Below are 27,891 nucleotides of genomic sequence, written 5' to 3'. Positions count from 1 at the left end.
ACACTTGCGGAACGGGACGAACTCGCAGCCGTTTCCTCCACGGTGGGGAGTGGGGTGGGTGGGGGGATGGTACGGGCTCTGCTTTACGCCCCCAATTCCACGCGTCGTCCCGGGGGCGGGGTGGGGGCACAAGACGCAACTAAATTTCCACTACAAAAACAGGATTTACCTGGGAAAAAAAAAACTCAGCAGGTCTGGCAGAAAAGAGTTGACGTTTCGAGTCCTCATGACCCTTCGACAGAACTTGAGTAGAAATAGGAAAGGGGTGAAATATAAGCTGGATTTCCACTCCCCGGTGCTGTCTGTGACGGTCGGTCACTTTAGCGGGTCCCGGGACAAGTGGTTGTTATTATTGTTATTATTATAACAGCGGCAAGCGTGGGGGGTGGTGGCAAGTTTAAAATAGTGAGTGTCCTCTCGACCCTTCTACGATCTTGCCCACTTACTTAACGAGTGAAGAAGGCGCCGTGTTTGAACTGACTGGCGAAGCCGGTGGAGATTGCAGCTTTGATCCTTTCATCAACTCAGTCTTTCCCCCCCCGCCACCCCCACCCACTCACACCCCCGTGACTGACCGGACTGACTGACTGACTGAGAGAAGCCTCGTTCTGTCCTAAGCTTTTAAATCCTCCCGGTGCTGGTGCTGGTGCTGCTGCTGCTGCTGCTGCTCACGCGCTCACTCCCCGGGCCGGGCTTTCTGGACAAGTTTTACAGTTGGGACGCTGGTACTCCCCGCGGAGCTCGCTCAGCCCTCGGCGGCGGTTACATAAATTAGGCAGATGAGCGATCCCCGTGCTCTCCCATTGGCTCAAATTTGAATCGAGGGGGCTCGGCTTGGAGGGGGGCGGGGGGAGGGAGGGAGGGAGGGAGGGTTTGGCGGGGCGGGGTTTGCTCCTTGTTGTTACGGTGACGTGGAAGCAGCGGCCCCGGCGGGAGGAAGGGGGCCAGCAGCTCAGTTTGGGGTGACTGTACGGAAAGGTTTCCTGCTCCAATTCAACCGGATCCGGTTTCTTGTTTTTTTTAAACCCAGTCTCAGGTTTGTTCAAAACTCCGCTTGCGTCCAGAGCGATGGCTCTTAAAAGGAGTCCCGATGAAAGGTCGTCGACCTGAAAAGTTGTAACTCGCTTTCTCTTTCTGCAGATGCTGCCCGACCTGCTGAGTATTTTCGGTACTTCCTTTCTAAATTTTTTTTTTTATCCTACATGACAACGATCTGGACACTTGGATGAAAAGGTGCTTGTTTGGGTTTCAAGTGCCAACTATGCCACTCTTACCCAATTGGAAAAGTAAGCACCACTCTGGGCTGGAATAGGTCTGCAACCAGTTTCACGCTTGGTGACCTTCAACCACATTCCTAAGCAAGTGCTAGCCTCGCAAGAACCATAATCACCTGTAAACGAGGCATTCGACAAATAGAGTCAGATCTGGAAGGGAGGATCATGTCAGGAGGGCAGCAATCTAGATCCGCAAACGTTTTCTGCAGAAATTTAGAAAGCTATTCACTTTACACTTAGTTCAGTTTGCTCACATTTTCATTTTCTTCTACTAGTTATGCAGTACATAGCTGTTTGAGAAGTGTGAAATGGGGATTATTACTATCTAATATTTTCAATTCTAAGGAATTCAACTGACTCGTGTTCTTTTGATGATGCTGCCTCATCCATTTCCTGCTGTTTCTGTTTTGGATTTCCAGCATCTGCATTTTTGCGTTCTGTTCTTATTGCCCTCTACTAAACAGCTTACGCCATTTACAGTTTGTGAATTTCTATAGATGTAACCACCAAATCATGGGACGCACCATGTTGGTTGCCTGGCATTGAGTGTAACTTTACTGTTAAAGACCAAATGGCCACATGAATCATAAACTATACTTTCCAAATTAGGAACAGAATTGGGTGAATCAAACCCTGGGACCTGCTCTGCCATTTAATTAGATCATGGTTGACCTAATAGCCACAGACATGGTTGCAAGTCTGTTTAAGTTAAGGATTTTAAAAATTCATTCATGGGATGTGGGCATCACTGGCTAGGCCATCATTTATTGCTTATGCCTAATTGCCCTTGAGAAGGTGGTGGTGAGCTGCTTTCTTGAACACTATAGTCCATATGGCGTAGGTACATCCAAGCGCTGTTAGGGAGAGAGCTCAAGAATTTTGACCCAGTAGCAGTGAAGGAACGGCGATATATTTCCAAGCCAGGATGGTGTGTGGCTTGAAGAGGAATTGCAGGTGGTGTTGTTCACATGCATCTGTTGCCGTTGTCCTTCTAGATGGTAGCAGTCATGGGTTTGGAAGGTGCTAAGGAGCCTTGGTGAGTTCCTGCCGTGCATCTTGTAAATGGTACATACTACTGCCACTGTGCGTCGGTAGTGGAGGAAGTGAATGTTTGTGGATGGATGCCAATCAAGCGGGTTGTTTTGTTCTGGATGGTGTCAAGCTTCTTGAGTGTTGCTAAGAGTTGCACTCATCCAGGCAAGTGGAGAGTATTCCATCACACTCCTGACTTGTGCCTTGTAGAAGGTGGACAGGCTTTGGGGAATCAGGAAGTCTGTTACCCGCCGCAGGAATCCTAACCTCTGATCTGCTCTTGTAGCCACAATACTTACATGGCTGGTCGAGTTCAGTTTCTGGTCGATAGTAATCCCCAGGATGTTGATAGTGGGGGATTCAGCAATGGTAATACCATTGAATGTCAAGGGGCAATGGTTCGATTCTCTCTTGTTACCTGGCACTTGTGTGGCATGAATGAAATACAGACTTAATATTTGATTCCCAATCATAGTTTATTCTTGCATTTTCTTTTAGAATTTCCTTTGCATTATTCTGCACATTTCATTCCATTAAACAAAGTACACACACGGGTCTTTAGCATTAGACAAGCATTTAATGAGATTTTATTTTAAAAAACTTATTTTTGTTTATTGGCATTTCAGTCTTTTAACATTTGTACTAGTAACAAATTTTGAAGCAGATGATGATAAAGACCAGGATTGCCCGTTGGTTTACTTGTGTTTCCTTTTTTGATGGACTTTATTCCCAAAGGAAAATGTATCTTAATGCTTGAACCCCTAAAAAGGCAAATAGAGATAGTACAGTAATATATGTAAATACAAATCAAAGCTTGGTAAGCTGCAAACAGAATTATTGAAATGTGACACAGTTCAGATTCTACTATCAGAAGAAATGGGTATGGAACTCATGTATATTTTCCCAATGTAATCTTACCTTTCTAGAATTCCAAGATAAACAATTATGAATTTTTTTCTATTCAGAATAGCTGAATGCTTTGTTCACATAAGCGATGATTCTACAATGCTGCACTTTCAATAGGGAACCAGACTTGTAAGAAAAGTGAGTCAGAGAGTTGGTAATATAGCTGTACTTCTAATTTGTGCTCCTTGCTGAAAGTCAGATTATTTTTAAAATGGTGCAGTATTGCCAGTTCTAAAGAGTTCCATGCTATAAATTGTTGGTGTCAACCCAATATTTAGAGACTATATTCTAATTTCCACTTAACGTTAACTGTTTCTTTCTCCACAGATGCTGCCAGATCTGCTGAGTTTTTCCAGCATTTTCTATTTTTATTCCTAATCTCCACTCACTGGGACAGTTCATTCCAATTGTCATTTCAATAAATATTAATCATTCCCTCATAAGGCACTGACAAGACATAATTTAATAGTGTTTTAAAATACATTTTTGGTTAACCAGTACATCCCTGCATGGAAGCAAAATACTGCAGATGCTGGAAATCCGTATGATTCTTCTTCAGAGTCTGGATGGGCTCTGTTGTGCACAAATCAGCTCAACATACTACAATATTGCCATATAACCTTGTTATCCTAAGAACATGCAGTTCAGCCTCTGTTACAATATTGTATCTTGTGTTCTTATCCAGTGAATTAAATGCAGATAAAACGTTACATTTGTTTTGTGTTGAAAATGATACAAGCAGCCGTGCATAATTTTACATTACGACATGGAACAAACCATATTTAGTTTGTTGTAATTTATGTAGGATAGTTTATGTATTAATGTAGATGAAACTTGTACCTCTTGATAGAAAGTATATCATCTCATCCACTGGGAAGATAGAGGTGATCACCAAGTTGTTTTGTTTAGGAACTTAAGTGCACAGAATGAAACTCATATTCAATAACTGAATGCAGGTTATGTAAGTTTGTTTTATAACGGAAACTGACCATAACATTTCCTGCTTATCAACTGCAAAAGACTTTTAAATAAATCTGTCCCTGTTCCTTCAATTTGAATTTCATCCTCCACATAATAATGCCAACATAAAATGGACACAAAACCGAATAAAATCCACATCAAATTAATCCAGTGAATACCATGCTATTTGATATGTCCATCTGATAGTTTGCAATTTTTCTGTAAAGTACCTCCATGGTAACAGCAGTGCCACAAATGAGGCTCCCACTCTTGGGAACTCAGTCTTGACATCTGAACAGATTACATAGAAACATACAAACAGCAGTAAATCATTCAATCTCTCAATCCAATCCACCATTCAATTAGATTATGGCTAATCTGGACCTCAACTCTATTTATCTGGCTTTGGTAAAAAATTGTCACTATAACTTGAGATCTCTGATTAGCTTAGGTCCTGCTGTATAGCCTAGAAAATTATCAATGATCATTTACTTCTGGTTCATTCTGTATAACTTTGACGTTAGAAAAGCCATGCAGCCAGAAAGGGTGGAAGGTGAATCTGTACCCATTCCTGCAGAGAATAAGAGGAGGGCAATAAAGTAGAAGAGAAGCCATTTCACTGATATATGGCCTAGTGGACTGAAATAGCAAGGACCAATACACTAACTTTCACTTAAAAACAGCCCTTACATGAAAAGTCCTGTTGGCCTCTATGACATCCATTTGCCCCATAATAACATGATGGACCAAACCTGCTTTCACTATCAAAACCTAAAAATTTTATCCCTACACCAGTCATCATATGTTCCCTCTGGCCAATAATCTATAACCAAGCATTTCAAGGAAGGTGCAATCATTTTTTTTTTAAATTTCATTGGTGGATTCTTACATCAGGGTATTCTTCCTCAGTGCTAAATCATTGCAAAAGTTCAGGGTGTGTGTTGTCTGCCTACTAATCTCCTCCTCAGATCCATCTCCCAAACTCATAACCTCCACCATCATCACCTCCAAGTTCCTCTCCAGGTCACCCATATCCTTGGATATATATTGCAGTTTCTTCATTATTACTTGGTCAAATCCTGGAACTAGCTAACAGCACTGTAGGAGTGCCTTTGCTACATAGGCTTCAGCACTTCAACAAGGCGACTCACCACTACATTCTCAAGGGCAACTTGGAATGCTGACCTTGATGGCAACACCCATAGTCAAAGAATGTTGTTTTTTTAAAAGTGGTATAATTTTGAGGAAAAAATGGATGAAACAGAAAAAATGACTGTTCCTACCCTAGACATATGTAATATTTTGCAGATTAATAACTAATCACTAAGCATGGTGCTAAGCCTATGGGTAATTTCACGGCCTTTGTAAGCACTGCTAATTAAATTCAAAATGTACCCTGAAGCATCCCTCTATTGCTTTAAAAGATTGTTAAAGTTCAACACTCGTAATTTACAGGTATTTTCAATTAACACAAAATCTCATTGAAATATATTTTACATCTTATATAGGAGTGTGCAAATCAGTATTTTCTCCCTTGAATGAACAATGAGATGAATAATATGATAACGTGCCAGATGAACCTATCTTCACCAATGGTATGCAAAAACAGGAACAGAAATGTAACCAAGAATGATAAAAGCAATCCAAAATTCATTGAATAATCAAATGGCCCTATAAGGTATAGGTGGTTCTTACAATAGTCATACAGGAATAAATATAATCAGTGTGACTGATATGATTAAGCAATTTATGATATGGATTTCCTAACTTTCTACTTCATAAGGTGTAACTGAACAAGAGTGTGTGTGTTTCATTTGTCATAATCAAGATCAAACATGTGCATTGTGAGCACTGAGACCTCAGAAGACTCATAATTTTTCCTTAATAGTGAGAGTCACAAATCAACATAGTGAATTTAAGTAAGGCAAATTTCAAAAGGATCTGAAACCAATTTACCATGGTAAATCAGACTGGACTGTTAATAGATAAAACTAGAAGTAAGCAGTGAGAGCATATTCAGTCACTTTTGGTACAATACAAAACCAATGCATACCCCTAAAAGGCAAAAGAAAAGCTCCACTCATGCAGTTAATCATGCATGGCCAACAAATGAGGTAAGAAACAGTATCATTTTTTTTTGCAAAAATATAGTTTATTCATATATCTTCGAAAACATTTCGAACCATTTCAATATCACCATTACAAAAATACAATCAGGTTCAACTTTTACAACCTGAATCACAAGGTGTATCAGTACAAAAACGAAAATTACAATCATTGGCAGACGTTCATTTTAAGCTGTACAGCCTGAGGGGCTCTTTACAGTCCCCAGGCCCTCAGTATACTATGGCAGAAAGGTCTTAGGCAGCGACCCTTCCCCATTGCGCTTTTGTGGCGGCTGCCCCAAGCTTAACTGTGTCCCTCAGCACGTAGTCCTGGACCTTGGAATGTGCCAGTCTGTAACACTCGGTTGGGGACAACTCTATCAAGCTAAATTAAAAAGGGCTTACACAACTGCAAAGAATCAAAAAATCTAACAGAGTGCTTTTAAACCAAAACAAGATTGAAAAAAGTACAAATAAGGGCAAAAGGAAATATGAAATAAACATGCAAGGAGTATCACAGCCAACCGGAAAGTTTTTTGATCAATATATTCATAGAAAAGTACAGGAAACTGGTGCAGAAAAATGTGGGTCCGTTAGATACCATAATGCAAAATAAGGACACAGTGGACTTGTTAAGTGAATATTTTGTATCCATTTTCACAGCAGAGGAAGAAGATAAAATAATAAAACATAAAAATAAGTCATGGGATGAAACACATTAGATTTAGTATAAGTAAGAAAAAGGTAATGGAGAAAATAATAGGAATGAAATCACTAGGATTTGATGGTTTCCACCCTAGTATATTAAAAGAAATGGATGGGAAAATTTTAAGTATCTTAGCCAGTTGTTTCTGCATTGACAAGATCCTTTGCAAATTGAGCAGAAAATCATGCTTTTTTTGAAACATGTTTTTTCCTTAAGTTTCCACTCAAACTGATTTGCACATTAAAAAAAAAATCATTCATGGGATGTGGGCGTCACTGGCTAGGCCAGCATTTATTGCTCATCCCTAATTGCCCTTGTTCAGAGGGTATTTAAAAGTCAACCACATTGCTGTGGGCCTGGAGTCACATGTAGGCCAGGCCAGGTAAGGACAGCAGATTTCCTTCCCTAAAGGACAATGTGCAAAATTTGCCAACAGCCAATATGATCAGGCATATCGTAATTTGTCTTACAATTTTCTTAATGTATTTGAGTAGTAACTAGGTACAGTTTGATTAATACAATTGAAAATGGGTTTACCACAAAAAGAAACATTTTAATTACAGTATCAATTCTCCACCTATGCGTAATTGGATTTTACAAAATGGAAAATAGCTTTTAACAAATATACAGAACCATTTGGCGGTTATATTGGGAGACAGTAGTCGGTTTCTTAGTAAATTTAAAGAAAAATACATTCAAAAGCTTTTAAAGTAGCGTCCTTGTGCCCAAAGGAACCCGCTTAATGCTTAGGTGCTCCTCAAGGGCCTGCAAATAGTCACAATGAGCAAAACTCACAATTGTGATTTCCTGGGGATCTTGCCAGTTTTGTGGTGAAGCCCAGCTTCTAGCACAAAGTTACGCTAGCCATTTATAAATCGTTGGTCAGACCTAAGATTGAGAATTACGTCCAGTCCTGGGTACTGTACAACATTCTAGGAAGGCCTTGGGAGAGATGCAGAGGAGATTTACTACATTTGTACCATATGAGGGACTTCAGTTGTCTGGAGAAACAGAGAAGCTGGAATTGTCCTCCTTGAGAGCAGAGAGGGTTCAGGGTAGATTCAACAGAGGTTTTCACAATTACAATAAAGCAGATAGAAAGGAACATTTTCCAATGGAAGGAGGGTCGATCGGTGGGTGGGGGGGGGGGGGGTGGAAACAGATTTCGGATGTTGCAAGCAGATTCAGAACTACCTTTCAAAGGAAAATTGCCTAAATTCAAGGTATTCCTACTTCCTCCCGCCGGGGCCGCTGTTTTTTCCGTCCCCATAACAACAAGGAGCAAGCCCCGCCCCTCCGAGCCCCGATTCAAATTTGAGCCAATGGGAGAGCACGGGGATCGTTCATCTGCCTAATTTATGTAACCGCCGCCGAGGGCTGAGCGAGCTCGCGGGGAGGGCAAGCGTCCCAACTGTAAAACTTGTCAAGAAAGCCCGGCCCGGGGAGTGAGCGCGTGAGCAGCAGCAGCAGCACCAGCACCAGCACCGGGAGGATTTAAAAGCTTAGGACAGAACGAGGCTTCTCTCAGTCAGTCAGTCAGTCCGGTCAGTCACGGCGGGGGGTGGTGGGGAGGAGACTGAGTTGATGAAAGGATCAAAGCTGCAATCTCCACCGGCTTCGCCAGTCAGTTCAAACACGGCGCCTTCTTCGTTCGTTAACTCGGAGCCAGGTTCGTCGCAGTCGAAGTGCGATTTCGGATTCGATCCGTTTTTAGCATCAGCTTTTCGGGGGGGGGGGGGGGGGGCTCGGCCTCACCCTCACCCTCACCCTCACCCTCACCAATGTACTCCAGGCCCCTTCCAGGAGACAAGAATTGTGACAGTGGTACGAAACATCTCCCTCCACCCTAACTCTTCCCCCCCCCCCCCCCAACCATCTTGTTTGTCTCTCCTCCTCCTCCCCCCTCTGTTCCTCACTCTCTCCTTTTCAGTCTAACTTTTCCCCGCTCAGTGCGACCCTCATGTGTTTCGCCATTCTCTCTCTCTCTCTCTCTCTTTCTCTTTCTTGTCCTTTTCTGTCTAATCCGAGTCGAGTTCCTCCTTGTAAGTTTGCTTTTCACCGGTGTCTCTCTCTCTCTCTCTCTCTCTCAGCATTGGAGCTTTCGGGTCGTTCGTTGTTTGTAAGTGAAAGGAAGCGAGGCTTTTTAAGGTGCGCCGCTTTGCTAAACGTGGACTTAACAAGCCAAGCCGGGCTGAAAGTTGGTCAAAGACTTCACCCTGGACTTGGTGGTTGACTGCACCAGTGTTAATGCTACGCACCCATTCGGCTGTTGAAACTCCTTGTGGGGTGGGGGGGGGTGGGGGGGAGGTGATCTTTAATCAGATTACCCCGTCGTGCTCGAAGTTAGCATTGGGGATTCATTTTTTTTTTATACAAAGTTCCTCCCTAGGGTGGGGTGAAAGGTTGAAATAACCTCCCCTCTTTTTCACAGGAGAGGAGTAAGGGATAGGGAGGCACAGGAGGGAAAGGAGAAAGTCCAGGTGGGTGTCCTCGATGGTAGCTGGACGTTGGGTGGGGGCCTGATGGTCTTCAGGCAGGGGGAGGCGATGTCTTCTAATCAGATGTATATAGGAGGAGTTGATAGTATGATCACTGCCCAGCACCTTGACAACATTTAAGTGTGTGCGGGAATCTGAAGGATGATCTCGCCAACCCAAGTGCTCTCACTTTGGAGTTGGAGGTGATGAGTTGTATAACAGTTCGTACAGAAGGGTAAGCTGTTGAGGAAATATTAGAACGCAAAATTGCATTTTTGAACGTCACCATGTTTAAACATTTATAAATGGGGGGGGGGGAAATGATGACAAGTGGACGAAAAGTGTCAGGTTTTATTTTTCTTAAACAAAAATAGCTGGAAAAACTCAGCAGGTCTGACCATCTGCGGAGAGGAAGACAAGAGTTTACGTTTCGAGTCCGTATGACTCTTCACCAGAACTCTTGAGAAATAGAAATGAGGTGAAATATAAGCTGTTTAAGGGTGGGACAAGTGGAGCTGGAGAGAGGGCCAGTGATAGGTGGAGGCAAAGGAGAGATTGCCAGAGATGTCATAGACTAAAGGACAAAGGGGTGTAGACGTTGATGATATTAACTAAAGGAATGATCGCTTTGCGGAACACCTTTGGCCTGTCCCCAAGCATGACCCAGACCACCCTGTCGCTTCCCATTTCAACACACCACCCTGCTCTCATGCCCATTTGTCCGTCCTTGGTTGCTGCAATGTTCCAGTGAAGCTCAACGCAAACTAGAGGAACAGCACCTCATCTTCCGATTAGGCACTTTACAGCCTTCTGGACTTAACACTGAGTTCAACAACTTCAGATCATGAATTCTCTCCTCCATCCCCATCCCCACCCCCTTTCCGATCCCCTTTTTTCTAATAATTATTATATTGTTTTAATTTTCCCACCTATTTCTATTATTTTAACATTTATTTCCATCAATTGTTTTATTTCCACCTTTTAGCCTATTTCGATCCCTTCCACCCCACCCCCACTAGGGCCATCTGTCACTTGCTCATCCTGCTTTCTACCCTTAATATCACCATTAGCGTATCCTTTAGCTAATACCACCGTCTACGCCCCTTTTGTCTATGACATCTTTGGTAATCTCTCCTTTGCCTCCACCTGTCACTGGCCCTCTATCCAGCTCCACCTCCTTAAACAGCGTATATATCACCTCATTTCTATTTCTCTTTAGTTCTGATGAAGAGTCATATGGATTCGAAACGTTAACTCTGTCTTACTCTCCACAGATGCTGTCAGACCTGCTGAGTTTTTCCAGCTATTTTTGTTTTTGTTTCAGAATTCCAGTATCCACAGCATTTTGCTTTTATCTTAGAGGTTTCTTTCCCCCATCTCTGGCACAGTTTATATAAGAAATTCAAGTTTAGACGATTGAACCCCCATAAGAGCCCTCTCCTTTCCCCTACACACACACACACACACACACACACACACACACACACACACACACACACACACACCCCCGCCCCCCCCCCACTCAATTTCTGTCCATTTAGATTAATGGGTGGAAAATCAGACAATCTGTCAAGGACTATGGCTTCTCTTTACCTGATTGGCAAAGTAACTGTACGCCCTGGGCCAAGGCAATCCAATAGTTCCAAGTGCAGTATGGTAATATCTAACATGAAATTTGTTGTAAAGTGAAATTTGTACTTCTTTGATAGGCCCTATTAACCTATCGGTTGTGGAAATATTGTCATTTTAGCAAGAGTAAAAAGAATGCAATTAATCAAAGACGATTTTAATATGAATCAAGATCCTTGTAACCTTTTGAAGTTGTGTACACAAGATAATCTTTAATATTCACTGTAAAGAATATGATCTTTGTACATGCTATTGTAATACAGATGCACCTTAATGTAGCTGCTTCTGAGTGGAATTATCTAACAGATTTTCTGCTTTGCTGTACTTAGTTTTCATCAAAGATTTTTCATTTATTTCAAACCTAGTATTAAATTTTATATCATGATGCAAAGCATTTTTTAGTGTAAGACTTTACATTTTTTTGCAAATTGTGACCTTGCTGAATGATTAAAGCTGTAATACAGTAAATACTGTACTGAAGAGCCATTGTTCATCATCTTACTGGTGAAACTTTGCTAGTGCTTGCATTGTAAATGTAGCAGAGTTTTCTTTTAAAGATTAGCATTTTCTGGCATTACATTTGAGCTCTATCACACTATTCTGTCAATGAACATTATTCAGCATCATGATCATCTATATACCTGATCTGCAGTGTACAACAATTAAAACGTGCCAATGGGCAGCATATGGCAACCACCAGTATCACATGCAAATTGCTGTCCGAAAGATGGTAACTTACTCACTGAATTTGATGCTTCAATAATTTCAGTTCCAGAAAGCAAACAAAGAAATAGCTTTATTTGACTCAGTGTCAAAATAACGTTAAGATTGAGTAACCTCTTAAGTAACAACTAATTTTTCAAGAATTTCTTCATCTGCTTTATTCAAAATTCTTATTTATTTATCGAAAATGTGAAAACTACTGGTGATAGTGTACTCATGGCTAAGATCAGAAAATGTGGAGTCAAGGGAAAAGGAATTTTAACAAAAGATGGGAATTAGTGTCCTACAACAATCGGTGCAGGTATAAAAACAGAAAATGCTGGAAACACTCAGCAGGTCAGGCAGCGTCGTGTGGAAAGAAAAACAGTTAATGGACTGGATTTTAGGGGGGGATGGGGCATACTGCTTGCCCACCCCCTGGAAGAAAAGTCTGTTCCCACTGACTGACTGACTGACTTTAAATAAGGCTACCATGCAGTGATAACAGACTTCAGGTGGTCTAAACAAGCTCAGTGTGTGGCTTCCACCCCTCAGCGGGAGAAAGTTCCACCCTCTAGATCTACTAACCGATCTAATTGGTTAGCAGCACCAGAACTCAGTGGGTGCTACTGGGACTACGAGGAGGCCCACAAAGATCAAGGATGCACATGGGACCTAGGTAAGTCCTGGGCTTTTTGGGCAGGGAGTGATTGGTCGCCCTAGGGAGGGGGGAATGGGGGCTGAGTTTTGGAGGACAGGTGGGAGTCTAAAAGAAGGGTAGCATCTTTGGGTGGGGGGGGCAGGAATGGTGTGGTGCCACTGATACACAAAGGGCACCAAATGATGTACCCCACTCCTTCCCACCTTTTCATCAAATTTGTTTATTTAAAAAAAAAGGCCTTCCCATTCTCGCCGTCTGCTACTGCCCACTATATTATGGCAGTGGAGGCCGATTGAGGACTTTAAGTGGCCATTAATTGTCCACTTAAAGACCCTCAATAGGCTTAAGGGTGGATGGTCTAGGGGGGACCTTACCATCTCGTCTCCGGTATTATGGAGACTGGTTTGGGGGTGGACTAGAAGGTGGTGGGCTAACTACCTGACATATTTTATGCCAACCTGCCCTGTGGGGTGGGGGTGGCCATAAAATCTAGCCCAACATTTCAGGACCATGTCCTTTGTCAGAACTGATGCTGGATTGTCAGAACTTAGAGCTGGAACCGCTATTCACAATTTACGTAAACAATTTGGACTTAAAAATTGAAAATTAATTTCTAGATGGATCAAATTAAACAGAGAAATTTATGTTAGCCTTGTATTGAACCTTGGTTAGATCACAACCTGGAGTACTGTGCATAGTCTCCATATTATGAAAAAGATGGAATCACTGGAGAAGGTGCAGAAAAGAATGTTACCAAAGCTGAATGGATATACTTGATGGGAAACACAGAATGAGCTGGGGCTGTCTTCTCTAGAAAAGAGAAGCCTGAGGTGAATCCTCATAGCAAAGCGGACAGGATACACTAACTGAGAAACATAGAACAAGCTGGGACTTTCTTTTTCTAGAAAAAAGAAGCCTGAGATGTGACCTGCCGTTAAAATTATGAAAGTGTTTGATTGGGAAGATGTAGAGAAAATGTTTCCTCTCTGGGGAGATCAAAACTAGGGGTCATAAATGTACAGATAAACCTAATCAAAATTTCAGAAGATTACCCAAAGAGTGATGAGAATCTGGAATTTGTTACCACCATATTAATCCATTTAAATGAAAGCCCTATGCACACATGAGGGAGAAAGGAATAGAAGGTTATGTTGATAGGGATAGATGCAGTGGATTGAAAGCAGCATGAATACTGGCATAGACCAGTTGGACCAAATAATCTGTTGGTGCTGTACATCCTCTGTAATGTGAGCAGTGTTAAAACTATGCCATGGTAATCTTATTTAATTGTTATCAACCTGTCACTGTCATGCAGATTATTCAATAAATAAGTTACCTGAAGTAACGAGGTACAAATATATTTACAAGCAACTAGCAACTGAATGCATTGTCAGCCTAAGTTCAGTCAGTAGCACTCACTGCTCTAAGTCAGAAGATTGTGAGTTCAAGTCCTTCTCCAGATTCATGTACATAATCTAGGCTGACACTTCAGTGCGGTACTGAGGGAGAGTTGCAGCGCTAGAGGTACTGCCTTTTGGATGAGATTATAAATCTAGATTTATTTGCCCTCTGGTGTATGTAAATATCCTATCTCTGTATTCTGAGAAGGGGAATAAACCATGTATCCTGTCTAATGTTTACCCCCTCAACAACATCAGTAAAACAGATTACCTGGTCATTATCTCATTGTTGGCTTGTGGGTCCTGGCTGTGTTTCCTATTTTACAGTGGTGATTGCACTTCATTGGCTGTCCTGAGGTTGTGAAAAGCACCATATTAATACAATTCCTTTCCTCTATTACAAAAGTAATAGAAAAAGCTTCTAAAATCCTTTAAAGACTAGAATTGGAGGAGGCTACTCCTTTAGCCCAACTATGTGCAACCTTAAAAGAAGCTATGCCAATTAGCCCTCTTGCTGCTCTGTTACACAATGTAAAATTTTCTTCAGATCCTGGGCACAGACTTGTGCTTCAAAGGACTATATCTAACTGTCATGTTGGTAATTATCATACCTATCATTTGGTACAACAGTAGTTATAACACAAGCTCTTCAGCCAGCATTTATGTAGAAGCTATTCAGTGGTACTACAGCCCCAATGTGTTTACCAAGCCAAAGATAATTTCTGGCCTCCATTTTCAAAAAAAACTTGTATTGTTGATGTGTTGGATCTTTTGGATTTAACATTTACAAGATCACAAGATGGGTTCAGGTGAAGATGATCCTTTTTAATCTTGTTCTTCCAAAATAACAACCTTACCTCCTTAACAAGTTCTAGCTGTTTCCATTGTTGTAATCTCATTGACCCCTGAAAATCTGCTCTAGCTGTTTGTGATTGTGTAAAATAAATTCTTCCCTGTTCTGTTCTAACCTTGCCAATCAGCCCCTGAATCTATACCAATTTACCCTGTTTCCTTGGTGTGTCTAGCAATAAGAAATCAATATTTTGCTTATTGCTGTGAAGTCCGTTTAGGAGATATATCTTCAGGTTTGAAGAGCCTTCACTTAGGTAGCCATGGCTTTTATTTTATAACGCCAGATTCATTGTTGTTCTCGGTATTGTCCACTGGGCTTGGGTGGTTTCTTGAGGTGCAGTGAATAAAACTGATTGTAGTACTTTAGGTCTTGCTTGCCCAGAGCACAGTACAACATCAGCATGATTTCTGGGGACTTGAACTCACTTTATTTGCATGTGCTGTCATTAAATTTTCTCTTCTATGTTTGCACATTCGCAATATTTTGGGCCCCTTTTATTGTTGCTTGTGGTCCTGACCCAAATGTGTTTTTGTCTAAAATGGTGTAATGAAGATGCAAGACTGTCGAATGAGTGTAGTGTTTTTTTTATTTGGAGCCTACAAAGGAACAGATGTAGAAAGCTGAACATTTTAATGGAGCATGGAATTTTATTTGAGAATTTTTTTGCTGTAAGTTGAAATTTTTTTCATATTTTGAAGGGGATGGGGTTCTGGCTGTTTTCATAAATTTAAGAATTTTTGTCTTTGTTTTGTCATTGGCGATTTACAGTTTGAATCCAAACCCCTACTTCTAATACCTTAAGGCTACTTCTGTAAATTAAGGGACTTGAGCTGGTCAACAGTAACTCTAGTCAAGCTAGACTTGATTGTCAGATTATGTTGCAATTCTTTGTTAGTTGACCCAATTAGCTCTGATACAAAGAGAACAAGGTTGGACATTTCTATATTTGACAAGACCAGATATGGCAGAATGCAGCCCAGAACCTCCATTTTAATATGCCTGTTGAGTGGGTTGGCCAAACACTTCTCCTTTATCAATGCTGTTCTAGTGTCCAGAAAAAGCATCCACACCCATTCAAGGCCAATCATTTGTTTCATTGAGAGTTGATACTTCTTTAATTGTTGGCAGATTTTAAAACCCAATTTTAACTAAGGTCAGTCGTGCAGGACATTTGAAATAAAACCACACCACACAATGGTCAGTACCTGTATGGAATTGGAAATATTTTGAACTGTTTCATTGTGGATCCATTAGAGCCAACACTTTCTTGTAATTTGACTTTTAATGTTTTAGCACAATTTCCCTGCACTTCATTCAGCTTGCATTTTTAGTGGTCCATGCTCTAGAGGTGGATCCAAATTTATTTGGCTTGACAAGAAAATATTGCAGTTACAACCCAGAATTTTGAATTAAGTTTACTTTTCTCTTCAGAAAGCAAGGTGCTAAAATTTTAACTTGGATAGTGTTGTTTCATTGGTGTTAAAAATGCTGGTGTTCTTTGGATCCCTTTTGTTTTCTTTACAATCTATTTAGCTGTTGCATTTGGTAACAAAAGCCTGGAAATTAATGTGACTGGTGCTATCACATGAATGATTGATGTGACATATCAGATTCCTCTTTCCACTATTTGACAATAAATGGGTTAATACTTCCATTTAAAATAAGGAGGAATTCATTGTGCAAATTATGTATTTCTGCATTGACATTTACTTAAGTAATTCCAGGCTAAATTCTTGATAAAACTCATTACAAAATAGTGGCTAACTAAATGGGTTGTAGAAAGTGTTTGTATGTTGATTCATGCTACAGCAAGCCTGCTCTAATATATAATGATTTCCTCTTGATGCTAGAACTTATGAAGAATTCCATATCATTTCATGTGCTAATTTAGCATAATCCATTTTTATGTGTCGAAGTATATGCTCTTACATCTTATGGTCTTATTTTAATCAGTAAGGGGATAAAGGGTTATGGGGAAAACGCAGGAAAGTGGAATTGAGGATTATCAGATTAGCCATGATCTCATTGAATGGTGGAGCAGACTTAATGGGCCGAATGGTCTACCTCTGCTCCTGCGTCTTATGATTAGATCATCTATTATGTTGTTGGTTTACGAATGGAATTTCTGCTTGATGAGCATTGCTATAACAATTACTTCCAAACCCTTTTCTGTTATATTACATGGTTTTGGAATCAAGATTAACCATATTTGTGTGCAGATAGTGTTTAGCACAGTGGGCTAGAACACATATTTCCATGACCTCAAAAGCTCAGCAGGCATTTTGCTGTAGGTTCAGAATTGTAAAAGTTAACCTGTATTTTGAAATACACATTTTAATCTGTTAATTCTGTTATGATGTGGCGGGTGGTATGTGCCTGGCGCACCAAATCCACAGGGGAAACTTGGCCATGCTGTCACAATGGGTTTTCAAGTTGTATTTATTACTAGAAGATTTGTGCACTGGATTCAGAAATAATGAGTCCTCTAACACCTTTAGAGATTTTAAAAACTAAATTGAAGTATTTATTAAGAAAAGAATTCAAACGCATACATAAGATTACCGTTACTTAATATTATAATAAATCCAAAATTTCCTTGACTCCCAACTACACACCCCCTTGAAAGCAACAGTCCAAAATAGATTTTAAATTTAAATAGGCAATCCAGCAAGGTTACCACAACACCCACTTGAAGTACACTGGAATTCCAAAAGCTTTTTAACACACTTTAGTTACTGAAGCAGCACTTCTTCTGAGTGGCCAGAGGCTTCATCCAAGCCTGTTTCACATGGTGTACCTTTCAAGATTTTACATGTCCACTCCCACATAGTCTTCCATCCTTTATATGTTTCTCTCTTTAATATGTAAAGTCCCATTGTTCTACATATCTTTGGAAATTTACTTTCCCCATAATATAAAAATAAACTTATTGCTTTGCCTCTCGTATCTTGCGAGTTGTAAACATTACACCATCCCTTTGAAAATCAAACAACCCCTTCACTTATATAAAAATGCAAATTTCATTCACAGCCTATCTGTAGAACCCTCATCCCAGCTTATCCATCTCCATTTCAAAAGTCTGCTTTACACCTACTCTTTTGATAATTCCAATCTTTTAGTCTAATTATTTCTATTCTAATTAAATCAGTCATACAAACAGAATAATCCACACTCTCAACCATAAGCCTACAGTAATATGAAAAATATGATAGTTACATGACAACTGAGTGGGTAGGATACAGACTTATGTTCCTTGATTTAATATTTTGCTAACTGTAATATAATCATCCTATTGCTTACTAGTTCTGATTATAATTCCAATTCTTTTGAGCAGAGAAACCATTAGATTATGAAGTAAGCAACAAATTTTGTCTTTCTGCTTGAAATTTTTAAACATGTGTAGCAGAGTTACTTGCTGTCCAAGTACAATTTAATATGAAATTCTGTGTTTCAAATGACCCAATTATAGCCCCAAGAATTGTTTTGATCACTTGCTAATTTTCCAAAATCAGTACTAAATTTATCTAATTTTGACATTAAAATGTTGTACCCAAAGTTTGTGAACGAATGGCGCTGAATCAACCCTTGGCTGTTACCAGTGATAGAACAGTTTTCAATTGTTTCTATGCAAATACAAGAAAATACTGTAGGTTTGGAAGTCTGCTTTCTAGATTGTTCCCCTTGTGATATTGCTATCAAATGCTATTAATTCACCGACCTAAGTAGTCCACCTGACACAGAGCAGAAGTGCATTCCTACTCAGTCCCTGACACCAAACGCCCCCCCCCCCCCCCCCCCCCCCGGCCACCATCCCCACCTGCTGCTGGGGTGAGGAGGAGGACTAGGAAGAGAGAAGCCAACAGAGGGAAAAAATGATTTGGAGGGAATGGCAGATTTACCAAAAGAATCCAAGACAACCTGATGATGATATTTGAGCATAAAGCACCTCAGAGTGCAACATGATGTATGTTGATAACTCTAATACCATTGCTCTGTCTGTAATGACCATATTGAAATGATTGTAATATTCATTGATTGTATTGAAATACCTCGTGTCCCATGTGTAAAAGTTGAATCTGATTGCACTTTTTGTGATAGTGATTTAGAAATGTTTTGTAATGCTCTTTCAGATATTTTATGAATAAAGTCTATTTTTTGGAAAAAACTATTTGAGCATAAAGCGAAACTGAATGAAAGAGAGAGATGGAAATAATTACTGTGAAACAAGCAGTGGCAGTTAGAAGTAAATAGTCACTAGTTTGTGACCAATGCAAGAAATATGAACTAATGTTCATATAGGAAACGGTGATTACCGTGGGAACCATGTAATGAATACTACTCTTTTGTATTCCTTTAACTTGACTATCTTCCCATTTGTTTGTAAGCTATTTCTGCTGAACATTTTTAATTCGGTCCCTCCACCATTATAATCCTGCTTTTAAGCTGACAATTTGACAGATGTTCCTAACAAGAGGTTACATGTAAAGCTGATTATATTTTCAGCAAAGGTGCTGACACATGGCATATGGATTGTTTTTCTTTTAACTCCTGAAATATGCTGGCATTTCTCTTGTACTGGAGTTGAAGTGTCCTTTAACCCCTTGTTCGTAAATATTTGGAATCATTTTCTCACTGTTTTTCCAAGGCATCATCTAACTCTCAGCCTATCTTGTCATGTAAATTGGCCAAACTGCAATTCCACTAATTAGGTAGAATGGGATTGCAAATTGAAATGTTTCAAACAGATAAGTGGAAAGGCCCTTTTTCCAATTATGAAATGCAATCCAAAACTACTGAGCCCTACTGAAATGATTAAGTTTTCCATTTTATTATCATAGTCATGATGCATAATTCATAAGAACATGCTTTGAAATGTTTTGTATGAGTGTTTTTAACTTGTGTCGGCTTTGTGTTTGATGAGATATGACATAATATAAACTGCAGATATGATGAAGTAATGCATGCTACCAGATCTTTATGTAGAAACCTATCCAAGTAAACTTGCTGTGTCCATACACCTATGTCTATTTGATTATATCCTCCTGCTCTCTGCAGACAATACAATGGTCAGTGAAGAAAAGAAAAATCAATCCAGTTTTATGCTTGGTATACTTCATGACTGCCTTTAACAAATAATACGTTGGATAAATTTCATATTTGGCAGCTTGTTGTAATCAATGCATATGTGCTTTTGTCTTTAAAACAGGGGAAAAAATCAACTGAAACGAGCTGAATCTAATTGACGTTTGAATGAATCAGTCTCTTAAATGAAAAAATAAGTCAGCATAATTTTGGCAGTAACATTTAAATATATATTAAAGAAATGACTGCACGTTTAAATCTATATGGTTGCCAGAGTTACTTTACTACTAGTAGAAATAAATTGTCTAGTTTGGTTCAATTTTCCATTCTTATATTTTGAAAACTTTACTTGATGCTTATCAGAGAAAGTGCCTTGGTTTCGTACCATAAAAATTCTAACTATCATTATTCTTCATCTAACTATAATTTAAAGCATGGGTTAAGCAGAACAAAATAAATCTTTAGGATGAACTTCCTATTGAGTTGGTAGAAACTTAAGGAATGAAATCCAACATACAAAGTTGTGTAAGTTTCTGCAGCATATCACTGCAACTACAATAGGCTATTGCAGAGAATTTTGTTTTGCTGTATTGTCACTTCTAGGATACTTGTCATTTTTAGGACAACTGTGATTACCCTTTTTAAATGAGAGAAGAATAAAATTCCAGAGCTTTTCATAGGAACCCTTAAAACAAGTGAAGGTTTTGCTGTTATTACTTGATAAAATTTCCGTGATTACATGAAATTCCTGTCTTCATTTTAGTCATTGATGTTTTTATTTGCTGGCAGTTATTAAGGGTTATGTATATGAGCTGTAGGTTTATTTATGCAAACATTCTTTTGTTTCCTTTTTCAGATTACAGTTGAAGGAACTGGGGCCACCGTTACAAGAAATCACAAGACCTTTTGTGAGCTGAAACAATTTTTCATAGTTCTGAAGAAGAACATTGAAGCAAGAGCTTAGCATGTAATCAGCATTCCCAAAACTATCATACTTATGAAGCCTAGATCTTGAATTTTCTTAAATTAAAAGAGGAATTGGTATTCTTCTGGAGCCTACAGTGGATATGTTTAGCATTGTCATATAATGCAACTGAATGGATGCAAATGATATTTTAGTTGGTCTGCGTGAACACCCCTATCATATTCGCTACAGGTAGGACTTTTTTTCCATTTTTGGGATCACTAGTAAATTGTATAAATTTGATTTGAATATTTTCATTCAATTTATGATCTATTATGATAAAACAATAAAATATTTGCCTCATAACTTAGCAGTGTTTTTTTTTTAAAGCCCTGCCTTTAAACAGAATCTTGTATCTCTTATTGTAAAAGTGTACAATTGGTCCTAAAATACAATTCCCCCTTCTTAATTTTTTTTTCCCATTCCTCTCAGTTTCTCTTCCCTTTTATTTCCCCCATGATTTAAATATCTCCTGAAATGGCTTGGCAGAGAGAGAAACTATAAATCTATCTTGCGTATGGCACCAATCCTATAAATTATTGTTTTATTTTTAAGGTTGCATAATTTCAACAAAAATACAAGATGATCTTCCACATATTAAATTTCAGTATCCCTCCACTGTGCTGCCACCGCCCGCACCCAATATTTATAATGAAAACAACCTAGGTAAACTCATGCTGTAACTACACCATCCTGTCAGTGGAGGTTTTGCAGGTGGGTGTAATTACAATATGACATTTGCATAAGCATTCCAGCATTTACTGTTTATATTTCAGATTTCCAGCATCCATTGTAATTTGCCTTTTAGAAATTTGGACATTAATAAGGACAATGTATCATTTTAAAACTTAAACTGATTTATCTCTGCATACTTGTCCCAGTCACCCTGTGCACATTGTGAGAGATGACTGTATCCCCTTATTATTTTTCCATCTTGTTTTACCACCAAGGGCCACAGTTTCTGTAGTCTGTCCTTCATCTAAAGTGTCTCATTTCTGGTAAAATCTTGTTCTTTCTAAAGACCTGGAATTGGACACATTGGCCCAGATCTTCTGGTCAATGATAATGCTGGGTACATTGTTGCTGCTCGTGAATCTTTCTGCACCCTTTCAATACTGCCCATTTTCAGCCGGGACTTCCAATCCAGGCTGCAATGAAATGGACCAGTGCAGCCTGTCCAGGGTAAGTCTGACGAGCGAAATAAAAGACAGATGAAGAGAGGAAGACAACCTTAGTTCAGATTATCCTGTCCCCCCAGCTGAAATGAAAAATCAGCTCAGCATTTGGGAAGCGACGAGTTAGAAGTAGGTTGGGTCAGTTGGCAAGGGGATAGGGAGGGGAACCAAATTTGAGGGGGGTTGCTGGGTTGGGGGTGGTAGTGGGAGAGAGAGTAGAGTTGGGGGAGTGGGTTCTAATGCTCAGTTAAATTATGCTGGCTAATCTCTGAGTTAGACCAAGTGTTAATCAGCAAAAAAATTACTAGGTAAGGACTACTAAGTTAGGACTGAGATGAGGAAAAATTTCTTCACCCAGAGAGTGGTGAGCCTGTGGAATTCACAACCAGTGAAAGTAGTTGAGGCCAAAATATTGTATGTTTTCAAGAAGGAGTTAGATATAGCTCTTGGGATGAAAGGGATCAAAAGATATGGGGAGAAAGTGGGAGCAGGCTATTGAGTTGGATGATCAGCCATGATCATAATGAATGGCAGAGCAGACTTGAAGGGCCGAATGGCCTATTCCTGCTCCTATTTTCTACGTTTACCCAGGTAAGTTCTGCATATCTGGCCCACGTCTCCAGGCCTGTGCTGAATGTCTGAGGTATTTGCAGAAGGTCCAGAGCGTTGGATATTGGAAAACTTCCCAGGCAATCTCAAAATATGTGTGTACATCATGACTTCTGCAGTGTTCCAATGCACATCATGGACTCAAGTTCAGGTTTTGCAGCTCTGGGTATTGGAAGATTTGGGCCAATATAAAACTGTGGCCCAACTAGTGATTTGTCTGTTTTGGCATTGCCTCTATTATAGTTTTATCAACTTGTCTAAAGGAATTGCATTAATATGAACATTGTTCCTCGCTTGGCACAGCGATGAACATTTCTAGTTAAGCAAATAAATTAGTGGCTTTGTTACATCTGCTGGCTAAGAAAAATGGTGAATTGAAACTCTACAAAGGTGAGGCATTAATTCGGCCTCTTATGTTTGAGTGGTAAGCCTTTAGAGATTGATTTTGTCTTTCACACCCTTGATCGAGTGATATTCATCTTTCTGAAAAGGAACAAAGAAGTATAGCTATAATTAGAGCCTCTTTTGTTAATGCCGAGAGCTCTGATTATACCCACTTCACTCATACTAGTATTTTGGTGCACTAATCTAAATGAGGATGGCACTAGTCATTTTTTGACAGTTTTTTTTATTCTGTTGAAACTCCATTCTGCATAGCTCCAATTTTTTTTTAATATTAGGTGCAATTTGTTTTCTTCAAAGAAAAGCTCAATCTGTTTGATTTAATGGTGTAAACGGGTGAAGATTAACTCTTAATTTGGTGTCCTTTGCTCTACATGGAAGCCAAAGATGCTGCACTTTATGTGTGTAAGTTTGAATACATGAATTGGGATTGCAATTTGAAACACCTTTTTAATTCATGTCACCTTCAAAGCAGCACTATAATCACACTGATTTAGAATTTTTTTTTCAACAAAGCAAAAACAACAGATTTGGCTGTAGATTTTGCAGTAAGGTAGCTTCACCCAACTTTGCTGAAATTTGTTTTTGCCTGCAATATCTGACAACAGTAGTCTTTTGAGCTGTTGAGTGATGGTTTAGTATCCATTGTGTTGGTGGAATTGAGTGTTGACATTCAACAGCTTGGATTGCAAACTAGCCCATGTACTTGACCCGTATTAAAATTAAATTAGAACATTCCATCATGATTTTGAAACACTGGCTCTTTAAGCCACATTTATAGTCTTTGATTGTATGCCATGCTATTTTGGCAAAGTGCTGATTGAGATCAGTGCTTTCCTCCAGGGGGTGGCAGGTGGAATGCTATCTAGCAATTTCAGGGAATTGATACTCCAAAACTAGCAGTGGGTTGCTTGGGCTGCATCATGGGGAATTGAGGGAAATGAAAGACTCTCCTGAAATTTGTGCAAGCATTATTGGCACACTTCCAGAAGTTAGAAATGCTGCAGAAAGTCTGAGAATTGGACTCAACCTTCAAGTTTTTGGAGGGGGCCTGTTTGCAATGGAACTCTCATCCACTCAAACATGGGCCCGAGTTTTTAGCTCAGTGTGCAAGCTTGCACCTGACATGCCTGAGCGTGAAATAAAATGTGTTGACGTCAGCCGAGTGTGCCGACATCAGTGCGCACTTACGCGATATTTCGCGATGAAATAGAGGTGCGCCTGCCATTAGTTAAGTGGCCAGTTAAGGCCCTTGAAACACCAATTGTCTGAGATTATGTAGCCAGTGCGATTTTCAGGCCGTCTCACAGGCTAAACAGGCAGCTGGGCAGGCCACAGTTTCAAAAACCTCATCCATGGGCAGAATAAGAGGGGTCAGTGAGCTTGTAAATGCGAGTAGTTTGTAGTTTTGGGTATAACTTGTTGGTTGCTTGTGTGAGCCGGACATCACCATTTCACTTTGGAGCTGCTTTGACAGAAATAAGAGGCTTTAGTTCAGGACTCACTGTTGTTTTCCAGGTCCCTGGAGGATTCATATCACTTGGGCCTTCCAGATAGCAGACGGCCTTCCCTTACCCTGGTAATAGAGATTGTGGTCTCTGCTGGAGGCACATCCTCTGAGGAAGAAGAGAGGGCCAAAATGGGGAGGAGGCCAGATGTTCCTATTCAGCCTGCAGTGGAGCGACCTGTTGGCCCTGCGCCTCTCCTCCCACAGGAAGTCCAAGGCTGAAGGGGCTGCAGAAGACACCATTTTCCTGCTGCCAGGGTTTACAGGCAGTGATGTAGCTACCCCAATATGTCTGAGGTGCAATGCCAAAGGAGGCTCCGCCTCTCAAGGGAGACAGTGACCTCCGTTTGTCAGAGGATCAGCTCCGACTGTGTGAGTGGACACCCCGTGCCAGTGATGCTGAAGGCCACAGTGGCCTATGTTCCCGGCTCTTTCCAGGGCTCAGTTGGAGTGTGGAGTACTGTGTGGAGTCTCCCAATCAGCTGTCTACAGTTGCATCAAGCTGGTGACAGATGCTCTGTTCAGGTGTGCATTGACTTTGATTCACTACCGTACGGATGAGGCCAGCCAGCCAGGCAGAGTGAACCAGAGCTTTGCAGTGATTGCTGGGTTCCCCCACGTCCAGGATGCAATCTACTGCATGCATGTGGCCATCTAGGCATGAGGCTAGAAATAGGAAGATAATGCAGCTAAATACGTGGCTAAGGAGATGGTGCAGGAAGGAGGGCTTCATGTTTCTGGACAATTGGGCTCTGTTCCAGGGAAGGTGGGACCTGTTCCGATGGGACGGTTTGCACCTGAACTGGAGGGGGACTAACATCCTTGCGGGTAAGTTTGCTAGTGCTGCTCTGGGGGGTTTAAACCAGATTTGCAGGGGGAGGGGAACCAGAGTGTTAGAGCAGATAGTGAGGTGGAGAAGGATAAAGGTCAAGCAAGGAATGCATGTATTGACAGAAATCAAAGGTTTGTATGTGATAGAAATGTTCTCTGTGCATCTATTTCAATGCAAGGAGTATTGTCGGTAAGGCAGATGAGCTTAGGGCGTGGATTTGGGCGTGGATTGGCACGTGGGATTACTACATTATTGCTATTAGTGAGACTTGGTTGCAGGAGGGGCAGGACTGGCAGCTCAATGTATCTGGGTTCCGTTGTTTCGGATGTGATAGAGGGGGAGGGATGAAAGTGGGAGGAATGGCATTACTAGTCAGGGAAAATATCACAGCTGTGCGTAGACAGGACAGCCCGGAGGGCTCATCTACAGAGGCCATATGGATGGAGCTGAGGAACGGGAAAGGTGTGACCACACTAATTGGGTTGTATTATAGACCGCCCAATAGTTAGAGAATTGGAGGAGCAAATCTGTAGAGAGATAGCAGACCGATGTAAGAAACAAAGTTGCGATAATAGGAGATTTTAACTTTCCACATATTGACTGGGACTCCCATACTGTAAAAGGGCTGGATGGCTTGGAGTTTGTCAAATGTGTTCAGGAAAGTTTTCTAAATCAATATATAGAGGTACCAACGAGAGAGGATGCAATACTTAATCTTCTGTTAGGGAACCAGACAGGTCAGGTGACAGAGGTATATGTAGGCTAACATTTTGGGTCCAGTGACCACAATGTCATTAGTTTTAAGTTAATTATGGATAAGGATGGGTCTGGTCCTCGAGTTGAGATTCTAAATTGGAGAAAGGCCAATTTTGTGGAAATGAGAAAGGATCTAGGAAGAGTAGATTGGGATAAGTTGTTTTCTGGCAAGGATGTGTTCACTAAGTGGAAGGCATTCAAAGGCGAAATTTTGAGAGTGCAGAGTTTGCATGTTCCTGTCAGGATTAATGGCAAAGTTAACAGGCATAGAGAACCTTGGTTTTCAAGGGATATTGGCGATCTGGTTAAGAAGGAGAGATGTCTAGCAGGTGTAGGCAACAAGGAGCAAATGAGATACTTGTATAGAAAATGTAAGAAAATACTAAAGAAGGAAATCAGGAAGGCAAAAAGAAGACATGAGGTTGCTTTGGCAGATAATGTGAAGGTAAACCCAAAGGGTTTCTACAAGTATATTAAGAGTAAAAGGATAGTAAGGGACACAATTGGTCCCCCTGAAGATCAGAGTGGTCGTCTATGTGTGGAGCCTCACGAGATGGGGGAGATCTTAAACAGTTTTTTTGCATCAGTATTTACTCAGGAAACTGGCATAGTGTATAAGGAAGGAAGGGAAACAAGCAGTAGTGTCATGGAACATATAGAGATTAAAGAGGAGGAGATGCTTGCTGCCTTACAGCGAATAAAGGTAGATAATTCCCCCGGGCCTGACATGATATTCCCTCAGACCTTGAGGGAGACTTGTGTAGAAACTGCAGGGGCCCCGGCAGAAATATTTAAAATGTCCTTAGCCACGGGTGAGGTGCCGGAGGATTGGAGGGTAGCTCATGTTGTTCCGTTGTTTAAAAAAGGCTCCAAAAGTAAACCAGGTAATTACAGGCCAGTGAGCCTGACGTCAGTAGTAGGTAAATTATTGGAAGGTGTTCTGAGAGATCGGATATACAATTATTTGGACAGCCAAGGGCTGATTAAGGATAGTCAGCCTGGCTTTGTGCATGGTAGGTCGTGTTTAACGAACCTTGTAAAGTTTTTCGAGGAGGTTACCAAGAAAGTAGATGAAGGAAAGGCTGTGGATGTTGTCTACATGGACTTTAGTAAGGCCTTTGACAAGGTCCCACATGGGAGGTTAGTTCAGAAGGTTCAAACGCTTGGTATCCATGGAGAGATTGTAAACTGGATTCGAAATTGGCTGTGTAGGAGAAGACAGAGAGTGATAGTGGATGATTGCTTCTCAGACTGGAGGCCTGTGACTAGTAGTGTGCCTCAGGGATCTGTGCTGGGACCATTGTTGTTTGTTGTTTATATCAATGATCTGGATGATAATGTGGTAAATTGGATCAGCAAGTTTGCTGATGACACTAAGATTGGTGGCGTTGTGGACAGTGAGGAAGGCTTTCAAAGCTTGCACAGGGATCTTGACCAACTGGAAAAATGGGCCAGAAAATGGCAGATGGAATTTAATGCAGAAAAGTGTGAGGTGTTGCATTTTGGAAGGACAAACCAAGGTAGGACATACCTAGTAAATGATAGGGCACCGAGGAGTGCGGAGGAACAAAGGGATCTGGGAGTTCAGATACATAATTCCCTGAAAGTGGTGTCACAGGTAGACAGGGTTGTAAAGAAAGCTTTTGGCATACTGGCCTTCATAAATCAAAGTATTGAGTATAGGAGTTGGGATGTTATGGTGAGGTTGTACAAGACATTGGTGAGGCCAACTTTGGAGTATTTTGTGCAGTTCTGGTCGCCTAACTACAGGAAGGATATCAGTAAGATTGAAAGAGTGCAGAGAAGATTTATTAGGATGTTGCCGGGTCTTCAGGAGTTGAGTTACAGGGAAAGATTAA

The 27,891-nt window shown here is 40.6% G+C and overlaps 2 protein-coding genes across 3 annotated transcripts in view; one reads left to right on the top strand and one right to left on the bottom strand.

The window, feature by feature from the left end:
• LOC121289376 (protein AKNAD1-like) overlaps positions 1 to 712 on the bottom strand; it is a 33,131-nt gene extending 32,419 nt beyond the window's left edge. The window contains exon 1 of the mRNA XM_041208754.1: positions 447 to 712. The gene's annotated coding sequence lies outside the window, so the exon portion shown is untranslated. The remainder of the gene's footprint in view (positions 1 to 446) is intronic.
• A 7,660-nt stretch (positions 713 to 8,372) lies between these two features.
• Positions 8,373 to 27,891, top strand: part of gpsm2 (G protein signaling modulator 2) — an 83,635-nt gene continuing 64,116 nt past the window's right edge. Inside the window, exons 1-2 of one of the 2 annotated variants that reach the window (XM_041208832.1) lie at positions 8,373 to 8,652; positions 20,644 to 20,943. In XM_041208832.1, coding sequence (XP_041064766.1) covers positions 20,885 to 20,943 — 59 coding nt within the window. In that variant the 5' untranslated portion in view covers positions 8,373 to 8,652; positions 20,644 to 20,884. Of the gene's footprint in view, positions 8,653 to 8,729; positions 8,808 to 20,643; positions 20,944 to 27,891 lie in introns of those variants that run through there. The other variant, XM_041208833.1, reaches the window with a different exon arrangement.

This window comes from Carcharodon carcharias, chromosome 16 (genome assembly GCF_017639515.1).
Source record: "Carcharodon carcharias isolate sCarCar2 chromosome 16, sCarCar2.pri, whole genome shotgun sequence".
In the NCBI taxonomy this organism is placed as follows: domain Eukaryota; kingdom Metazoa; phylum Chordata; class Chondrichthyes; order Lamniformes; family Lamnidae; genus Carcharodon; species Carcharodon carcharias.
Note: the sequence above shows the minus strand (reverse complement) of the source record. Positions and strands in the feature narration are given on the sequence as shown.